Below are 17,086 nucleotides of genomic sequence, written 5' to 3'. Positions count from 1 at the left end.
CTCCTAAATTTCAGGGTTATATGTGCTGTCTCTCCTAACTTTCAGGGTTATATGTGCTGTCTCTCCTAACCTTCAGGGTTATATATGCTGTCTCTCCTAACCTTCAGGGTGATATGTGCTGTCTTATTTTCCGGGCAATCGGGTCACTAGAGACCAGATCAGCCCGGAATAACAGTGATTCGCTGGTCAGAAATGAACACTTATTTTGGCAGTTGAAGCTGAAACCTTTCCAGGTCTACCTGACCTTGGTTTAATATCAAGAGATACTCAAAATTTCCACTACTTAAAAAGTGATTGAACAGTACTCACTGGCATTTTCTTGGCCTTTTTTATGTTTAAAAAGATTATTACCATGGTGTTCGGGCCTTTTGACAGTTCTTTTGTGCTCCCCATGGCTCAGTTTCTAGCCTGCTCAGTGAATTCACGTGATAAATATAATATGCACAGATACTATTTAACCCCTTAAGGGACAAGGGCGTACAGGTACGCCTTTGCTCCCTGGTACTTAAGGACCAAGGGCGTACCTGTACACCCGTGGGAATTTCGGTCCCTGCCGGGTGGGCACCGGACCGGGGGGACTGCTGATATCGATCAGCAGGCACCCCGTGCAAATGCCCAGGGGGGTCATCAGATCCCCCCATGTCGGCTATCGGCGCAAATCGCAAGTGAATTCACACTTGCGATTTGCGCGATTACGGGTCATTACGGGTCTATGGTGACCCGGAATATAAGGGGGATTGCGGTTGTCTAAGACACCTACGATCCCCCTGAAGGGATAGCAGTGAGGTGGCAGGGGTGCCACCCCTCCTATCCCTGCCATTGGGTGTCTCGAAGCGACGTCCAATAGCAGATCGGGGGCGGAGGGTTAACTTTCATTTTCCCCGTTCTGCCCACCCACAATAGGCGGAGCAGAACGGGGAAAAGACAGAGGACCGGCGCCGAAGTCCACTTACCCTGCGGGCGAGGCTGCGGGTGACGATCGGTGTCGGAGATCCGACGGAAGCTGGTAAGTTGCCTAGCAGCATCTAGAGGGCTACAGTCTGAGAACACTATACAGTGGTCTCTACACTATTTCCCTCCAGATGTTGCAAAACTACAACTCCCAGCATGCCCAGACAAGCTGCCATGCTGGGATTTGTAGTTTTGCAACAGCTGGAGGGCTACAGTTTGGATATCACTGTGCAGTGAACTATAGCCCTCTAGATCTTGCAAAACTATAACTCCCAGCATGCCCACATAGCAGTATGCTGTCTGGGCATGCTGGGATTTGTAGTTTTGCAACATCTGGAGGGTCACAGTTTGAAGATCACTGTGCAGTGGTTTCTAAACTGTAGCCCTCCAGATGTTGCAAAACTGCAAATCTCAGCATGCCCAAACAGCTGCCTCGCCATGCTGGGAGTTGTAGTTGCGTACCTCCAGCTGTTGCATAACTACATCTCCCAGCATGCACTTCGGCAATCAGTACATGCTGGAGGTTGTAGCTTTGCAACAGCTGGAGGCACACTGGTTGGAAAATACTGAGTTAGGTAACAGAACCTAACTGAAGGTTTTCCAACCTGTGTGCCTCCAGATGTTGCAAAAGTACAACTCCCAGCATGCACAGTCTGTCAGTACATGCTGGGAGTTGTAGTTTTGAAACAGCTGGAGGTTTCCCCTCCCCCCCCCCCCCCCCCCCCCATTGTGAATGTACAGGGAACATTCACACGGGCAGGTTTACAGTAAGTTTCCTGCTTCAAATTTTTCGCCGCAGCGCAAATTCCTAGCGGTAAGCTCACTGTAAACCTCCGCCAGTGTGAATGTACCCTAAAAACACTACACTAACACATAATAAAGGGTAAAACACTAAATTTACACACCCTTACACTGCCCCCCTCCCCCCCAATAAAAACAATAAAATAGAAAACTGTATCATACGGCAGTGTTTCCAAAACGGAGCCTCCAGCTGCTGCAAAACAACAACTCCCAGCATTTCCGGACAGCCACTGACTGTCCAGGCATGCTGGGAGTTTAGCAACAGCTGGAGGCACCCTGTTTGGGAATGACTGGCGTATAATACCCCTATGTCCACCCCTATGCAATCCCTAATCTAGTCCTCAAATGCACATGGCGCTCTCTCACTTCGGAGCCCTGTCCTATTTCAAGGAAACAGTTTAGGGCCACATATGGGGTATTTCCGTACTCGGGAGAAATTGCACTACAAATTTTGGGGGGCTTTTTCTCCTTTTACCCCTTATGAAAAGGAAAAGTTGGGGTCTACACCAGCCTGTTAGTATAAAAAAAAAAAAAGATTTTTAAACTAACATACTGGTGTTGCCCTTTACTTTTTATTTTCACAAGAGGTAAAAGGAAAATAAGACCCCCAAAATTTGTAACACAATTTCTCCTGAATACAGAAATACCCCATATGTGGGCGTAAAATGCTCTGCGGGTGCACAACAAGGCTCAGGAGTGAGAGCGCACCATGTACATTTGAGGCCTAAATTAGTGATTTGCACAGGGGTGGCTGATTTTACAGCGGTTCTGAAATAAATGCCAGAAAATAAATACCCACATGTGACCCCATTTTGGAAACTAGACCCCTCATGGAACGTAACAAGGGGTATAGTGAACTTTCACACCCCACAGGTGTTTCACGAATTTTCATTAAAGTTGGATGGGAAAATTTTTTCACTAAAATGCTGGTGTTACCCTAAATTTTTCATTTTCACAAGGGAAAAATGGGAAAAAAGCCTCCAAAATTTGTAACCCCATTCCTTCTGAGTAAGAACATACCCAATATGTGGATGTAAAGTGCTCTGTGGGCGAACTACAATGCTCAGAAGAGAAGGAGCGCCATTGGGATTTTGAAGAGAAAATTTGTCCGGAATTGAAGGCCACATGTGTTTACAAAGCACCCATAGTGCCAGAACAATGGACCCCTCCCACATGTGACCCCATTTTGGAAACTACACCCCTCACATAATGTAATAAGGGGTACAGTGAGCATTTACGCCCCACAGGTGTCTGACAGATTTTCGGGACAGTGGTCAGTAAAAATGAAAAATGTAATTTTTCATTTGCTCAGCCCACTGTTCTAAAGATCTGTCAAACGCCAGTGGAGTGTAAATACTCACTGCACCCCTTATTAAATTCTGTGAGGGGTGTAGTTTCCAAAATGGGGTCACATGTGGGGGGGGTCCACTGTTCTGGCGCCACGGGGGGCTTTGTAAACGCACTTGGCTCCAGACTTCCATTCCAAACAAATTCCCATTCCAAAAGCTCAATGGCGCTCCTCCTCTTCTGAGCATTGTAGTGCGCCAGCAGAGCAATTGATGTCCACACATGGGGTATTTCCATACTCAGAAGAAATTGGGTTATACATTTTGGGGGTAATTATCTGCTATTACCCCTTAAAAATGTAAAATGTAAAATGTAAAAAACTGCATTTTAGTGAAAAAAAAAAATTTTTTCATTTACACATCCAACTTTAACAAAAAGTCGTGAAATACCTGTGAGGTGTTAAGGCTCACTGTACCCCTTGGTACGTTCCTTGACGGGTGCAGTTTCCAAAATAGTATACCATGTGTTTTTTTTTTGCTGTTCTGGCACCATAAGGGCTTCCTAAATGCGACATGCCCCTCGAAAACTATTTCAGCTAAATTTGCTTTTAAAAAGCCAAATGTGACTCCTTCTCTTCTGAGCATTATAGTTTGCCCGCAGAGCATTTTATGTCCTAACATGGGGTATTTCCATACTCAGAAGAGATGGGGTTACAAATTTTGGGAGGCATTTTCTCCCATTACCCTTTATAAAAATTGTAAATTTGGGGGAAAAAAACTGCACTTTAGTGAAAACATTTTTTTTTTCATTTACACATCCGACTTTAACGAAAAGTCATCAAACACCTGTGGGGTGTTAAGGCTCACTGGACCACTTGTTACGTGCCTTGAGGGGTGTAGTTTCCAAAATGGTATACCATGTGGGGGATTTTCTGCTGTTCTGGCACCATAGGGGCTTCCTAAATGTGACATGCCCCCCAAAAACCATTTCAGAAAAACTCACTCTCCAAAATCCCATTGTCGTTCCTTCCCTTCTGAGCCCTCTACTGCACCCGCCGAACACTTGACATACCCATATAAGGTATTTCCTTACTCAAGAGAAATTGGGTTACAAATTTTGAGAGGATTTGTCTCCATTTACCTCTTGTAAAAATTGAAAAACTGAGTCTACAAGAACATGCGAGTGTAAAAAATGAAGATTTTGAATTTTCTCCTTTATTTTGCTGTTACTCCTGTGAAACACCTAAAGGGTTAACACACTTACTGAATGTCATTTTGAATACTTTGAGTGGTGCAGTTTTTATAATGGGGTAATTTGTGAGGTATTTCTAATAAGAAGGCCCTTCAAATCCACTTCAAACCTGAACTGGTCCATGAAAAATTCAGATTTTGAAATTTTTTTGAAAAATTGGAAAATTGCTGCTGAACTTTGAAGCCCTCTGATGTCTTCAAAAAGTAAAAACATGTCAACTTTATGATGCAAACATAAAGTAGATATATTGTATTTGTGAATCAAAATATAATTTATTTGGAATGTCTATTTTCCTTACAAGCAGAGAGCTTCAAAGTTAGAAAAATGCAAAATTTTACATTTTTTCATCAAATTTTGGAATTTTTCACCAAGAAATGATACAAGTATCAACAAAATGTTACCACTAACATAAAGTAGAATGTGTCTCAAAAAAACATTCTCGGAATCAGAATGAAAGTTAAAAGCATCCCAGAGTTATCAATGCTTAAAGTGAAAGTGGTCAAATGTGCAAAAAACGCTCTGGTCCTACAGTGAAAATTGGCCTGGTCCTTAAGGGGTTAAAAAGCCACAGGTGTGGCTTTGCATGTTCCCTCTTTCCAGAATGCCTAGTGGAGTGCTGATGGCCTGTAAAACTCCACACACCAGCAATGGTGTCACAGCTAGGAGAAATCTAATCCCTTTTACCTGTAACAAGGTATGTAAACAATTGATCAGGGCCATTTGGGTGATTTCTTTTGCTCTTATTATATTTAAAAAGGAGCAAAACAAATATGTAATAATAAGTGACTTCATATAATCACTGTCCTTAAATAAAAGACAGTTTTTTGGCATGGTTAGCCATTTGGTAGGGTATTACATTCGTTTAAATGGCCAGCCAGATTGAAAAATGTGTCTCTGCATTATTATAACATTATACACTGCTCAACAAAATAAAGGGAACACTTAAACACCACAATGTAACTCCAAGATAATCACACTTCTGTGAAATCACACTGTCCACTCAGGAAGCAACACTGATTGACAATCAATTTCACATGCTGTTGTGCAAATGGAACAGACAACATGTAGAAATGATAGGCAATTAGCAAGACACCCCCAATAAAGGAGTGATTCTGCAGGTGGTGACCACAGACCACTTCTCAGTTCCTATGCTTCCTGGCTGATGTTTTGGTCACTTTTGAATTCTGGCGGTGCTTTCACTCTAGTGGTAGAATGAGACCGAGTCTACAACCCACACAAGTGGCTCAGGTAGTGCAGCTCATCCAGGATGGCACATCAATGCGAGCTGTGGCAAGAAGGTTTGCTGTGTCTGTCAGCATAGTGTCCAGAGCATGGAGGCTCTACCAGGAGACAGGCCAGTACATCAGGAGATGTGGAGGAGGCCGTAGGAGGGCAACAATCCAGCAGCAGGGCCGCTTCCTCCGCCTTTGTGCAAGAAGGAGCAGGAGGAGCACTGCCAGAGCCCTGCAAAATGACCCTCAGCAGGCCACAAATGTGCATGTGTCCACTCAAACGGTCAGAAACAGACTCCATGAGGGTGGTATGAGGGCCTGATGTCCACAGGTGGGGGTTGTGCTTACAGCCCAACACCGTACAGGACATTTGGCATTTGCCAGAGAACAGATTGGCAAATTTGCCACTGGTGCCCTATGCTCTTCACAGATGAAAGCAGGTTCACACTGAGCACATGTGACAGACATGAAAGAGTCTGGAGACACCCTGGAGAACAATCTGCTGCCTGCAACATCCTCCAGCATGACCGGTTTGGCGGTGGGTCAGTAATGGTGTGGGGTGACATTTCTTTTGGGGGGCAGCACAACCCTACATGTGCTTGCCAGAGGTAGCCTGACTGCCATTAGGTACCAAGATGAGATCCTCATACCCCTTATGAGACCATATGCTGGTGCGGTTGGCCCTGGGCTCCTCCTAATGCAAGACAATGCTAGACCTCATGTGGCTGGAGTGTGTCAGCAGTTCCTGCAAGAGGTAGGCATTGATGCTATGGACTGGCCTGCCCGTTCCCCAGACCTGAATCCGATTGAGCACATGTGGGACATCATGTCTCGCTCCATCCACCAACGCCATGTTGCACCACAGACTGTCCAGAAGTTGGCGGATGCTTTAGTTCAGGTCTGGGAGGACATCCCTCAGGAGACAATCTGCCACCTCATCAGGAGCATGCCCAGGCGTTGTAGGGAGGTCATATGGGCACATGGAGGCCACACACACTACTGAGCCTCATTTTGACTTGTTTTAAGGACATAACATAAAAGTTGGATCAGCCTGTAGTGTGGCTTTCCACTTTGATTTTGAGTGTGACTCCATATCCAGACCTCCTTGGGTTGATAAATTTCCATTGATAATTTTTGTGTGATTTTGTTGTCAGCACATTCAACTCTGTAAAGACGAAAGTATTTAATATGATTAGTTCATTCAGTTCTAGGATGTGTTATCTTAGTGTTCCTTTTATATATTTTTTTGAGCAGTGTATTAACAACTCGTCGTCTTTGGCTTTTCCTGCACTCATTCTACTTGGCCTCTTATACGAATTTAACATTTAATTAGGATGCACTATGTCTCAGGTATTGGCAATGTTGTTGCTGATGGCTATTTCTCCTATATAAAGCAAAAGAAATAAGAGGCCACTCTGCCTTTTGCTTTTTTGTAACCTAGTAGAGCCCAGTTAATGTTCTTAGTAAGAGCTTTGGTGACTCTGGCTATGTTGCAGCAGCATGGGCAGTAGCCAACCCTGGTGGGTGAAAGTTGGCCCTTTTCCAGGATGGTATTTTGGAGAATTTGCTGTCTTCATACAATACAGGTGTTTTTGGTTGCCTGCTCAAAAAAGAGCTAAAGTTAAACTATCTGAGCAACATACATTACAACATGGGATGAACATACATTTCAACAAATGGAATAACTTGACATCCCCCAAACTACTTTTTTTTGCTAGTTCTTCAAGTTATTCCATTTATTATTCCATTTGATATGTATGTTCATCCCATGTTGTAATATATGTTCATCAGATAGTTTTACTTTAGTTCTTTTTTGAGCTTTGCAGGTGGGGGAACTCTTGGAGATACAAGTGATCTCTTTATCCCACTTACCCTTCCCTTTATTCAATTTACTATGGGTTTGAATTTGCTTTCTCAGAGTCAATTCTTCATGATTTAAAATGGTCTTTCATTCAAGAGTTAAAGTATATCTGCAAAATAAATTTGGGGACATGTTAAAAGGTTCTATTGATTGTGGTCTATTGGTCGAGTGTTAAGACCCCCACTGATGACATGAACAAATGCACGTCCGGGCATTCTTCTCGACTTGCATTGCAGGTCATTCCAGGTCACACAAAACAGAGCCGGGAGAGAGCCATCAAAACATTCGCTATGTATCTAGGACATATCAAAAGCTTTTCGAAATGCCAGGTACCATGTAAAGAAATCTATAAACATACAAATAATGAACTCACATAATTATTTGCAGTGTTTTACACTGTAGTTCAATGAAGCAACTCTCCAGAGGAATGTCTTCTTAAACTATAATGACTGTAACACGTGTTTCTAGTTCGCACTTATTTAAGTAGCAACAGTAGCGAATGTATAAATGCATAAAATTTGCAGTTTAATTATGAATTCCTTTTTACAGCTATTTACATAACTGATCAGCCCTACTGAACCCTCCTCACATTCCATGTATCCGGATATTTGTGTTACTGGATGCTAAACTGATAACATAGACTTTAATCATGTTCGAGTGATTTACACTAAATTCACTTTGCCTGTGATCATTCAGGTTTGACATTTGTCTCCTCTGAGATTCATAGATCAAGTTAACCCGATTCTTTACATGTGCAGAAATCCTGTGCATGCCTGGTGAACAAGAGAGGAGAGAGTATTCTCTGAACCATATGGTAATATTATTTGAATTATGAAGCTTATAATTTAATATATGTAAACAAATGTAAGACCTTAATATGAGAAAATCTTTTTAACTATTAAAGGGGTACTCCGCTCCTAGACATCTTATCCCCTATCCTTTGATGTCTTATCGTGGGGGTCCCGCCACTGGGGACTCTGGCAATTTTAGCTGTGGCACTCCAGACATCCAGTGCACGGAGGAAACTTTGCTCTGTACCGAATGACTGGAGATGCGGGGCGGAGGCTCGTGGAGTCACGGTCACGCCCCGCTCATGACATCACAGCCATGCCCCTGCAATGCAATTCTATGGGAGGGGGTGTGATGACCGCCCCCTCCCATAGACTTGCACTGAGGGGGCGTGACCATGACATCACGAGCGGGATGCAGCTGTGACGTCACAAGCCTCCGGCGCTGAATCCGATGTTCTAAACAAATGCTGGGTGCAGCACAGAGATCGCGGGGGTCCCCATCAGCGGAACCCCCGCGATCAGATATCTTATCCTTTATCCATTGGATAGGGGATAAGATGTCTAGGGGTGGAGTACTCCTTTAAGGTCTGCATTGTTTGGGAATTGTGATAATTACATAAAATAAGATGATGTTAAAGGTTAAAGCAGACCTATCAGCAGGAAAACATGAGTAAAAATAATCCTGATGTGTTTAAAAATAACTATTTAATCTCATGATCCTTTCCATTGACTTTTCAAATAGATTGTGTAGTCCTAAAGCTGGCCATAAATGTAAGATATACCCCTAATCCACCTATAACCATGCATACTCAGCTCAGTCTAGTGTGCATGTGTTTTATATGGAGTAGTTGGAGGGGTAAACCGCTGCAAGACTTCTCAGGCTGCAGCATACCTCCCAGAGATCGGGCAGATTGCACAGTCAAGATCCAAGAGCCATATCCTTATTTTCCATGACATCTGTCATCAGGAGAGGACCCCTAGGTCATCATAAGATGGTTGGTTGGCCCCAATGAAATTGAAAGGTTTGTCCAACATGTATCTTAATGTGTATGGCCTGAGTTTGGCAAAGCCACAGGATACATGCTTAGCTGTTGCGCTATTCACTTACTATGCAACTTCCAAAAATAGCAAGTATAGCGTGACAGGTGATACGTTTAAATCATAAGATAACCCCTGTGGGTTCAGACCACGATTTCACTGTACAGCTGGGCATTCTCATATCCCAGCCGGACCCGGCCCATATCCAATTCATTTCAATGAGCCGAACTGTGACTCCAGTTGGCAAATTTTTGCCCTGTATCCAGTTTTCTGACCGGACCTAAAACTGTGGTATACCATGGTTTTAGGTCCAGTCAGAAAACTGGATACAGGGCAAAAATGTGCAGACCGGAGTCACAGCCGTACAGTGAAACCCTTAGGCCGCCTTCACATCCATCAGTTGTACAGCACTGTTTCCTTTTGGTGGGCACGGGAGGGAAACTGATGGTAGAACTGATCCCATTAATTTGATTGGGACAATTTACAATCATCTGGCATCTCAATTTGGATGCTGAATGGTTGGACCCGCCAGATGGCACCGGACAGGGAAACAATGGATGCCAAAGCCAGATGCTAAACAACTGATGACAACTGATGCATGTTGTCATCAGTTGTGTCCAGATTTAGGCTGAATTCACCTATGTTGGATGCCGGACATATGTAAACCCAGCCTAACATGTAATCTTTTTGTTATTTATTTTGATTATTTTTTTCATATTTTTAATGCAGCTTTAGCAATTAAATTCAATACAGTGTTGTTATTCTTGGTTTCATCAATTGCTATTACAGGCTATTTCACAGTAGTTAAAAATAATATGAAAATTACTTAATGCCAATGCAATAATAAAAAAAAATGCAATGAGACCCTAGAGAATCAAGTAATAATTTTTAATTTGTTTAGACAGACATTCCTCTAAGAATGTAGAATGTATAATTATTATTATTATTATTATTAATGATATAGGATAGCAAGTGATTTAATGCATCCTCAATCAGGAAACCTTCTATTAGAAACTTGTAGCCTTCAGCCCTGTCACACTAGTGGGCGTCACAGCAATAAAACAGGAGGAGAATGCTTTACTAAGCACACAGATCAGCTCCTCATAACAGAGGAAGGATTATACTGCAATGACATCAGTGAGTACATCTTCAGCATTGAAGCCTACAAAGTCCACCAAGAAATATAAAAGTGTCAGGAGGAACACCAATATTTACAGGGTCCCTCCGCAGAGGTAAGCTGATTTATAGCACGTGCAACCTGTTTTATTATCATATGTGAAATGAACTTTCATGTATTTTTAACAACACTGTTATTGGATCTGTAATATACACTGAGGAAATATAAAATAGGAACTGAACATATTTTCAGCTGTCACTCTTGTTTCAATTCAACTGAATTGGTCTTTATTTGCTGAAAATAAAGCATATTTGTTGCGTTGATAGATTCAGCACTGTGGAGAGCAGCTGACCTATAGGGTTCAGTCAATGGAAATTTTATGTTTCTATAAATTTTTCTTTTGTGTCCACAATTGTCAGCTGGACTGTGTTGTCCAAATCCTATGAGTAAATGGAAACAGTTTTACAGAATGTAATAAGAGTATGTAAGGATGCAACAGAGCTGAATTGGTCATTTTTAGTTAATTTTGCTCCAAACAATGGCAAACAGGTTTGACACATATACGGTGCTGGCATAATAGTGCTATTTATGTTCATGCATTTAGAAGCAGGTTATATATTATAGCTTAAAATCTGCTTTAATATCCCGGACGTAACGCCATTCCTGGGTGAAAACCATGCAAGCACAGCTAATAAGTTACAAAATGTTTTATTATAGAAAAAAAAAACATCAAACAGTACTTATTGTTAGTATAGCTACTTACTCTAAGGTGAGATATTTTTTATCCTGCATGGTGAGTGGTAAAATTGCATTTCTTTGTTTATTCCCCTTCCCAAAAAAGAAATGGAAGTAAATTAAAAAGTATTGTGTCCAAAATGGTGCCAATAAAAACTACAACTCTCATACAGACATATTTAGTGCAAAAAATATGTAGCAACACACAAAACATTATTTAAAAAACTGTTTTTATTTCACAAAAATAATAAAATATAAGAATATGTACACCATTTATATATATGTGTATTTGTTTAGTCATCTTTATGCTTATACAAACAAACATAATAAAGTTAACATGTAATTTGTACTGCACAGTGAACAAAGTGAAAACAAAAGCTAAGCCAACCAATGGCTGAAATGCAGTCTTTTTCCCATCTCCACTCAAAAAATGACAAAATGTTATCAAACATATTAAATGTATCCTAAAATGATCCCGATATACAACTTACCCCCCAAAAAACAAGTCTTAAAAAGGCATAATGTTAAAACAAAAAATGTAATAAAAAATAACAGTGTTCCTAAAGAGTTTAAGCTTTTATGGTATATATTATGGTTTTGCAGTAATTCAGATGAAGATGAAAATGCAGAAGGAAAGGAGGAGAACAATGACCCAGAAGCTATCTTCCAGAACATACAAATCCAGAAGGAAGTTGTGTCTAATATTCGATGCAGACCTTGGCCTATGAGACAGAAGCTCCGATCACTTAAGTATGTTTATATGTGGTAATCTACACTAGTTCTAGTCATTTTAGTTCTCAAGGGAAAATCTGTCTATAAAAAAAAAAAAAAAATGTAAAGACATACTCACTTACCTGGATCCCTAGCAGCTCTCACTGTGACATCACCTAGTCCCCAGCTCATTAATCTACTTCCTAGAATATCTCCTCTGAGCAGTGACAGCCTTCTCTGCCAATCACTGGCCACAGCAATGTCCTGTCTCAGTCAGTGATTGGCTGAGTGGGCCATTACTGCCACCACAAGCCTATCTCAGAAGTATTAAGCAAAGTCATGAGTGGGGGTCAGATGAAATCACGGTAAAAGCTGCAGGGGATCCAGATAGGTGAGTATGCCTTTCTTAAATTTTTAGTGGTCCAAGCAAAATATCCAAAATATGCCCTGATAACCCCTTTAAATTATATGTCTAGTGTCTGAGTTCAGTTGCCTTTATTTCGTTTTAGGTCTAGAAACTGACTCTAGTTCTAGTTACACATTACTACTTCTATTAGTCTTTCAATCCTAGTTTAAGTAATAGATAAATTGTAGTCATTAGATTCTAATAATTAATTCTAATCTTCAGTTTGAGGTCTAGTCACTGACTCTAGTTCTTGTAACAATTATTCAATTCATTTAGCTCTAGATCTGTTGATTCTAATTCTATACATCTGTGCAAGCTTTCGTAATTTATTCTGATTATTGTCTTTCATTTCTAGTTCTGGGTAAAAGGAGTAAGACATCTCCTTGAGAAGATCCCCATTACTGGTGTGTGGAGCTTGAAAGGCCATTGACACTCCACTGGGCATTCTGGGAAAAGGGAATATGCAAAGCATTTTAATCATACCCCCTGTTCAGGTGGTTTTCCCTAAACATTCGTTTTACACTCCAACTACAGAGTTTTAGAAAGGGATTGGGATTAAATGCCAAGCCAGAGATCTCTACAGAAAGAAAGAGGGCCCATCTGCAGACAGTAGTGTTTCTGGTTTGTTGCCTCTAGTCAGTAAAGAGCAGGTGTTAAGGCTTAGCTTGTGATATACCCCTTTATCTAGTTGAGAAATTGATCACAAGCTAAGGCTTCATTCACAATGCCGTTGTGACACGGCAGTGTGACATCCGTCGGGGAGCCCGGGGAGAATAGCGGGAGGAAAAATGCATCATGCTATGTTTTTTCCTCACGATATTCCCGTCAAAAAACAATGGCCCCCGACGGACACCATAATAGTAAATGGGATCTGTCGGGACCTGTTGTTTGCCATTGTGCCCCGTCAAAAATAATGTCAATAAAGGCACAAAAAAAAGTGCTTGACAGACGTTTGCCGACGGGGCACAACGTCAGTGTGAAAGGGGCCTAAGCAAGAACACCCTAACACCCTGCTTTGTACTGACGAGGGACAACAAACCCAGGAACAGCACTGTCTGCAGATGGGTACTTCTTTCTTCTGGAGAGATCTCCAGATGGCTTGGCATTAAATCCCAATCAGTTTCTAAAACTCTGCAGTTGGAGTAAAAACTGATAAACTGAAGGAGACTCCAAAGATAGTGGACACTCTCCAAGTCTTCAAGGTTCTTTCTTTATTGATACTCATGTATCCATTACAGGGGAGGACAACATACAGAGAGAGGGGGGGGGGGTACCACAAGGCAGACTGTCTTTGGAGTCTTCTTCAGTTTGTTGTTTGCATTACTTGAAGTCAGAGCACCATTAGACGCTTCATATTGGGACTAAGTACATTTATAGTGCACAAGGCATCCCATAGCCATAGCAGTGCCGAACAGTATCCTCTACTTACATATAGAGTTAAAACTGATGGTTAGGGAAAACTACCTGAAAAAGTGGTGTGATTGAGCAGCTGTGCATATTTCTAGTTCTCGTAAGTGACTCTAGTTTAGTCAGATCCAGTTCAAGGTACTAACGCTAGCTCTTGTCTTTCAGATCTATTCGTTGATTCTAGTTCCAACTGCTCAATTCTAGTTGTAGCCACTGACTTTTGTTTCTATATATGTGTTATCTATAGTAAACTATTTTAATATCAAAAACTTTTAGAACAAGAAAAAAGAAATAATGTATTGTACATTTTTATTTTGCATTATTACTTGATATTGTATTGTTATTGTCCAATAGGCAAGCTAAAGATATTGTGTTGAAGTATGAAGGACGACTTACCAGAACAAGGGGTTATCAAGCAGCTGGAGCAGAGGTGAGATCTAATATGTAGAAGCAATTCTTCTGTATTTTCAAAAGATAATTCAGTAATAGAAAATCAGAGCTAATTCCTTCCAAAAATAGCACCACACCTGTCCTCAGGTTGTGGATGGTATCACATCTTAGCTCCGTTTACTTAAATGGAACTGAGCTGTCATACCACACGCAACCTCAGGACAGGTGTGGTACTGTTTTTGGAAGAGATCAGCTAGGTTTTTCTAATCCTGGATAACTTCTTTAAAGTGTACCTGTCACATTAAAAAATGTTAACATGTCCTATAGCCATATCAAAAGATTTTGATCGGTCTGGGTCCATGTGTTCATCATATCCTGACCAAGTGTAATAACATGCGGGGAGAAAAGTACAGCTGACAATCTCATAGACAATCCCATAGACCTGCATTGTAAGTGTGTTGCACTTAGCACAATCTTCTCCCAGCTAGTTCGAGCTATCGGTCGTTGTCTGAACACTCAAACCCCAACCAACCCAAATTTTGGCATATCTCCAAGTTGTCAAAAGTTTTTTTTTTTTTAAATGACAGTGTCCATTTAAGTCAAATAGTATTTACTGACACTACAGATAGAAGTGGCGTCATATACTTTTGTGTAAAAAAATTAAAGTATTAGGAGCTGACCAACAAAAAAATATTGTTAACAAAATAGGTATTTCTGTATTACACATTTGTGACACAAAAGTATTCACCATCGCATAGATTTTTGTGAATGACATGGTATTACACTATTTTTCTGTATTGCAGATACAATGGGAGATATATAAGATTTGTGAAAATTTATCTCATTTGCCTCAGGGATATTTATGATATTAAGAGTAGTGTTGAGCACGAATAGTCGAAATGCTAATTTTTACCGCAAATATCAGCACTTCGTGATTTCGGGGATATTAAGAATATAGTGATATATATTTGTAATGACGAATATTCGTTTTAGTTTCTTTTGCGAATATGCAAATATTCGCGAATATCGGCACTTTCAGTCAGCGGACACTGATGCCTCCCTTCTTTTAAATGAAAGATATAATCGCGCATGTGCACTATGCGAATTTCATTACGAATTTTCGCATTAAAAAAAGAGAACGAAAATAGCAAATATGCAGATTTTGCGAACATACGACAAATATACGTCTATATATTTGCGAAATATCGCGAATTCGAATATGGCCCCTGCCGCTCATCATTAATTAAGAGTATTGTATGATTAATATTCCAAAGTAACCTGTCCAACCAGGGATCAAGATCTGTAGAGGCCCCTTGGGACTGATGCACTATTGATCACATAGTACACATCAGCATATCATACTCATTCTACCTGATGTATGACCAACACAGCAGCAGCATATACTCAAGTGACCTGTTAGCATGGGGCGGCCATGTTTCCGTATCATTTAATTAAGCAACTTATTTGTTAATTACCACTGCAGCTGTCCGGCTCTTAATTATAGGCACATGCGTCTGTTTCCCTGCAGTGTGCTCATTTTTGTTAATGGTACGTTTCATTCGGAAGGTTCCATTTCCTGGTGCATCTGTTGTGATTCATGGGAATAGAACAGAACATCAGTCTGCATGAAAATTTTTATCAGCTGAGCAATTTGTAGCTTTGTGTCTGTATCTTAACAGTGTAAAAGTCAATGATTCATTCGTCTTCAGTAACTTTTTTTAACGTTGTTCTATTTTATAGTTTATTCCAGGATTTTTAGTTCTCTGAATGTATGACAGGGGCAGCAACGTTAGTCTAGTTACTACTATACTTCACTTACCTGTATTTGGTGGCTGGTATCAAATGTCTTTGTCTTTCTTTTCCCTGGAAGTTCATATTCTGTAGCCTGAGTGCTGTCTCTGACCTTTCCCAGCTTTCTGTGCGGCCTGAGACAATACATCACAAGCCAGGTGCTAAAAGGGGGCTTGGCTGCTTTGTCTGTTGTGTGAGAAGCCAGCCCCCCACATGTGCGTACATTCATCTTCACACAGATCTAAAGCGCGTGTGTCAGGATGTGCTGTGCTGCAATGGGTGGGGGGACTGATGTGTGGGAGGGAAATAAGTCACCTCCTGCCTTGAAACAAAGGATCTTGGGGTTCCCAAAAACAAGCCAGAAGTGTCATGGGGGACATAGGACATGACCATTTACTACCAACACAAGCGCAGATCCTTGGTAAGCATGTCCATTACTGTATGACACTTAATAACTAAAGTCATCTTATGTTGGATAACCCCTTTAACACCACAGTAGATGATCGGATTGTGGAATTAAAATAAATAAATATTTATTGTCTATTAAAAATGTAGCTAATAAAAGATTGATCCAAAAAGTTAATGCGCCAAAGTGTTGCTATACTGTGTTATACTGAATTGGAGCAATAGGAGATGAAAATATAGATAAGCTAACTATCCGTTAGCAGTTTTATGTTCCCTGTCCTGATTCACATTTCATTGGGCCATGCTTAGCTTTGTCTAGGGTAGTATTTTACAACCAGTGTGCCTCCAGCTGTTGCAAAACAGGGAGTTTTGGAATAGCTGAAGGCACACTGGTTGGGATACACTGGTTTAGAGACACCATGAATTTGCCATCTTTTACAAGTATGTTACGCTTGATTGATGTGTCTAGTATCCAGTCTGTGATGTTATTTATACAGCATTCAGCTCCTTTTTTTTTATATATAAACTTAATCACTGGATACAATATTAGTACTCATAGTAGATGTATATTCTGGTTCTATACATGCTTTGGGTTCTGCTATAACGCAGCACGTATACAAATCTATGGGGCACTTTTTTATGACCCTAAATATGATACAGAAGCAAATCATATTACAGCAAGTATACTGCCATATGGAGGCATCATACAGGTACACCATAGTGCAGGGTCATGAGACTGTGTGTCCTCTGAGGACATATCTCCACCATGTACATTCTAAAATAAAGGAGAGCATTTAGGACACTAAGGCTTACACAGCAGTTTTGTGGATCGTGCTGGCATCACAGTTAAGTAAAGTAAATGGGGTCACCCTGTGACCCACAAGTGGAAGCGAATGTGAGCCGGGAGACAAA

At 41.0% G+C, this 17,086-nt stretch overlaps 1 protein-coding gene across 1 annotated transcript in view; it reads left to right on the top strand.

Moving 5' to 3' along the window:
- The first annotated feature begins 10,340 nt into the window (after positions 1–10,340).
- The window catches only part of TMC3 (transmembrane channel like 3), a 109,962-nt gene continuing 103,216 nt past the window's right edge, over positions 10,341–17,086 (top strand). The window contains exons 1-3 of the mRNA XM_056569816.1: positions 10,341–10,444; positions 11,668–11,814; positions 13,943–14,018. Of these exons, the coding sequence (XP_056425791.1) occupies positions 10,341–10,444; positions 11,668–11,814; positions 13,943–14,018 (327 nt within the window). The remainder of the gene's footprint in view (positions 10,445–11,667; positions 11,815–13,942; positions 14,019–17,086) is intronic.

This window comes from Hyla sarda, chromosome 4, assembly GCF_029499605.1.
Source record: "Hyla sarda isolate aHylSar1 chromosome 4, aHylSar1.hap1, whole genome shotgun sequence".
Lineage (NCBI taxonomy): Eukaryota > Metazoa > Chordata > Amphibia > Anura > Hylidae > Hyla > Hyla sarda.
The sequence above is the reverse complement of the archived record's forward strand: the minus strand, read 5'-3'. Positions and strand labels throughout refer to the sequence as shown.